Here is a 1,912-nt window from a genome sequence, read left to right as displayed (position 1 = left end):
ATCATATCATATCATTTCATATCTCATATCAATTTATTACATTCTAGGCTGTGCAAACCCCAATGTCTTCAGTCTCCACTCTTTCCTCTAAGCAGCTATTTCCAACCTGGTAAAGAAGAGTCTACATTTAAATTCCTTAAGGGGAACTTTTTAAAAGGATTTAATTTTAGAGACACACCATAAAATTGTTCCAAATAACTTAATGTAGTTTATAAAGCCAGTGAAAAGCCTGTGCTTTGGGAACTGAGTTCATCACAGGACCTCAACAGTGTTGAGTTTCCAGCAGACAAATTTGGTAGTGGCAGTCTCAGCTGCCCCACAGGTCACCCCCTCAGCCTCACCAGGTGGAGCAACAATTCTTTCTGTTCACTGCCTTCCTTGGCTCGAGGAAGAAAGGATGGTTTTGAATGATCATCTAAATTTTATTTTATCCAAGACCATCACAGCAGCACGTTACCTCTACATGCAAAAAGAATTTCCAGTCACAAGACCAGAACTGCCGTATCCCAGCCTTAACTTGACTCCAGACAATGTGAGCTACCCAGTTTTCTCTGTTTCTCCATTTGTAGAAAAAATAAAATGAAACAGGGAAACAAACAAGCCTCACTTAAAGCCCTCCCTCAAATGAAGCAATGCAAGGGTTAAACAGATAATATTTTAGTGAGCTTTGAAAACAATGTCTGACAATCTAATGCTCTCTTTCCTCGACAGATGGCTCAGAAGAAATCTGGGAAGCCTTACCCATGGAAAAAATTACTAGCCTTAAGAACAATTCATATAAGATATCTGAACACATGGCTGCCTTTCAACACTTGTGCTTAACTGGGAATAGGATTCAAAAGCCACCATCCCCGAGGAGCTTTTCTCTCTGCAAGGATCCCACGTCGCAGCTCTCTCCTCCCTCTCCTCGAACAGCCCTGCCACGCTGTTTACCAAGCTGAGGACTGAAATAAAACCAGCATCTCTCTTACCTTATAAAATGGTGAAATACTGCGTGGTAATTCTACAGATAAGAACTTACTACTATGAATGAATAGCCTCTAAGTATTATGAGTGTTGGCAGAGTAGATGAAGTTTTTTCAATAAAACCAGCTTGGGAAGAAAAAATGGATATAAGAAAATGTCTCTGTTCACTGGTCAAAGAAAAAAAAAATTAAAAAAATAAAGTTTTGCAGCTCCCCGAAACTAATATTGAATCAAAATTAAATTCAGGTATACATTTAAATAAAATATTTCAATATAAACGGTGTGAAAATATTTCCATTTCATCTCTTGTTCATTGCTAGATAAAATCCAATTACAATTTCTCACAACTACAGAGCAACAATTGGAATGACAATCTGCCCGAGGGCGAAGAAGCATTTGGGTATTTTCAGTGAACCAAGCCTGATCTTGTAATTGTCCTCAGCCTTAAACTTCCCGGTCCGTGCCCCGTGCCCCGTGCCCAGGTACAGTTCTGCCTTTCCCATCGCACCTGGAGTCCGCACTGCTGCTGAGCCTGCAGTGCCCGGAGTGATCGGAGCAGTGCCCGGAGCGCCCGGAGCAGTGCCCGGAGTGCCCGGAGTGCCCGGAGTGCTCGGAGCAGTGCCCGGAGCACACGGAGCAGTGCCCGGAGTGCACGGAGCAGTGCCCGGAGTGCCCGGAGTGCCCGGAGCGCCCGGAGCAGTGCCCGGAGTGCCCGGAGCAGTGCCCGGAGTGCCCGGAGCAGTGCCCGGAGTGCCCGGAGCAGTGCCCGGAGCAGTGCCCGGAGCAGTGCCCGGAGTGCTCGGAGCAGTGCCCGGAGCGCACGGAGCAGTGCCCGGAGTGCCCGGAGCGCACGGAGCAGTGCCCGGAGTGCTCGGAGCAGTGCCCGGAGTGCTCGGAGCAGTGCCCGGAGTGCTCGGAGCAGTGCCCGGAGTGCTCGGAGCAGTGC

General features: G+C 47.4%; 1 protein-coding gene across 1 annotated transcript in view; it reads left to right on the top strand.

Moving 5' to 3' along the window:
• Positions 1 to 1,912, top strand: part of LOC107209663 (CCHC-type zinc finger protein CG3800-like) — a 49,420-nt gene that overhangs the window by 23,438 nt on the left and 24,070 nt on the right. The window contains exon 2 of the mRNA XM_015639570.1: positions 1,526 to 1,908. Within this exon, the coding sequence (XP_015495056.1) occupies positions 1,526 to 1,908 (383 nt within the window). The remainder of the gene's footprint in view (positions 1 to 1,525; positions 1,909 to 1,912) is intronic.

The sequence above is a fragment of the Parus major genome, chromosome 11 (genome assembly GCF_001522545.3).
Source record: "Parus major isolate Abel chromosome 11, Parus_major1.1, whole genome shotgun sequence".
NCBI classification, from domain to species: Eukaryota; Metazoa; Chordata; class Aves; order Passeriformes; family Paridae; genus Parus; species Parus major.
This window is presented reverse-complemented; position numbering and strand designations above follow the sequence as displayed.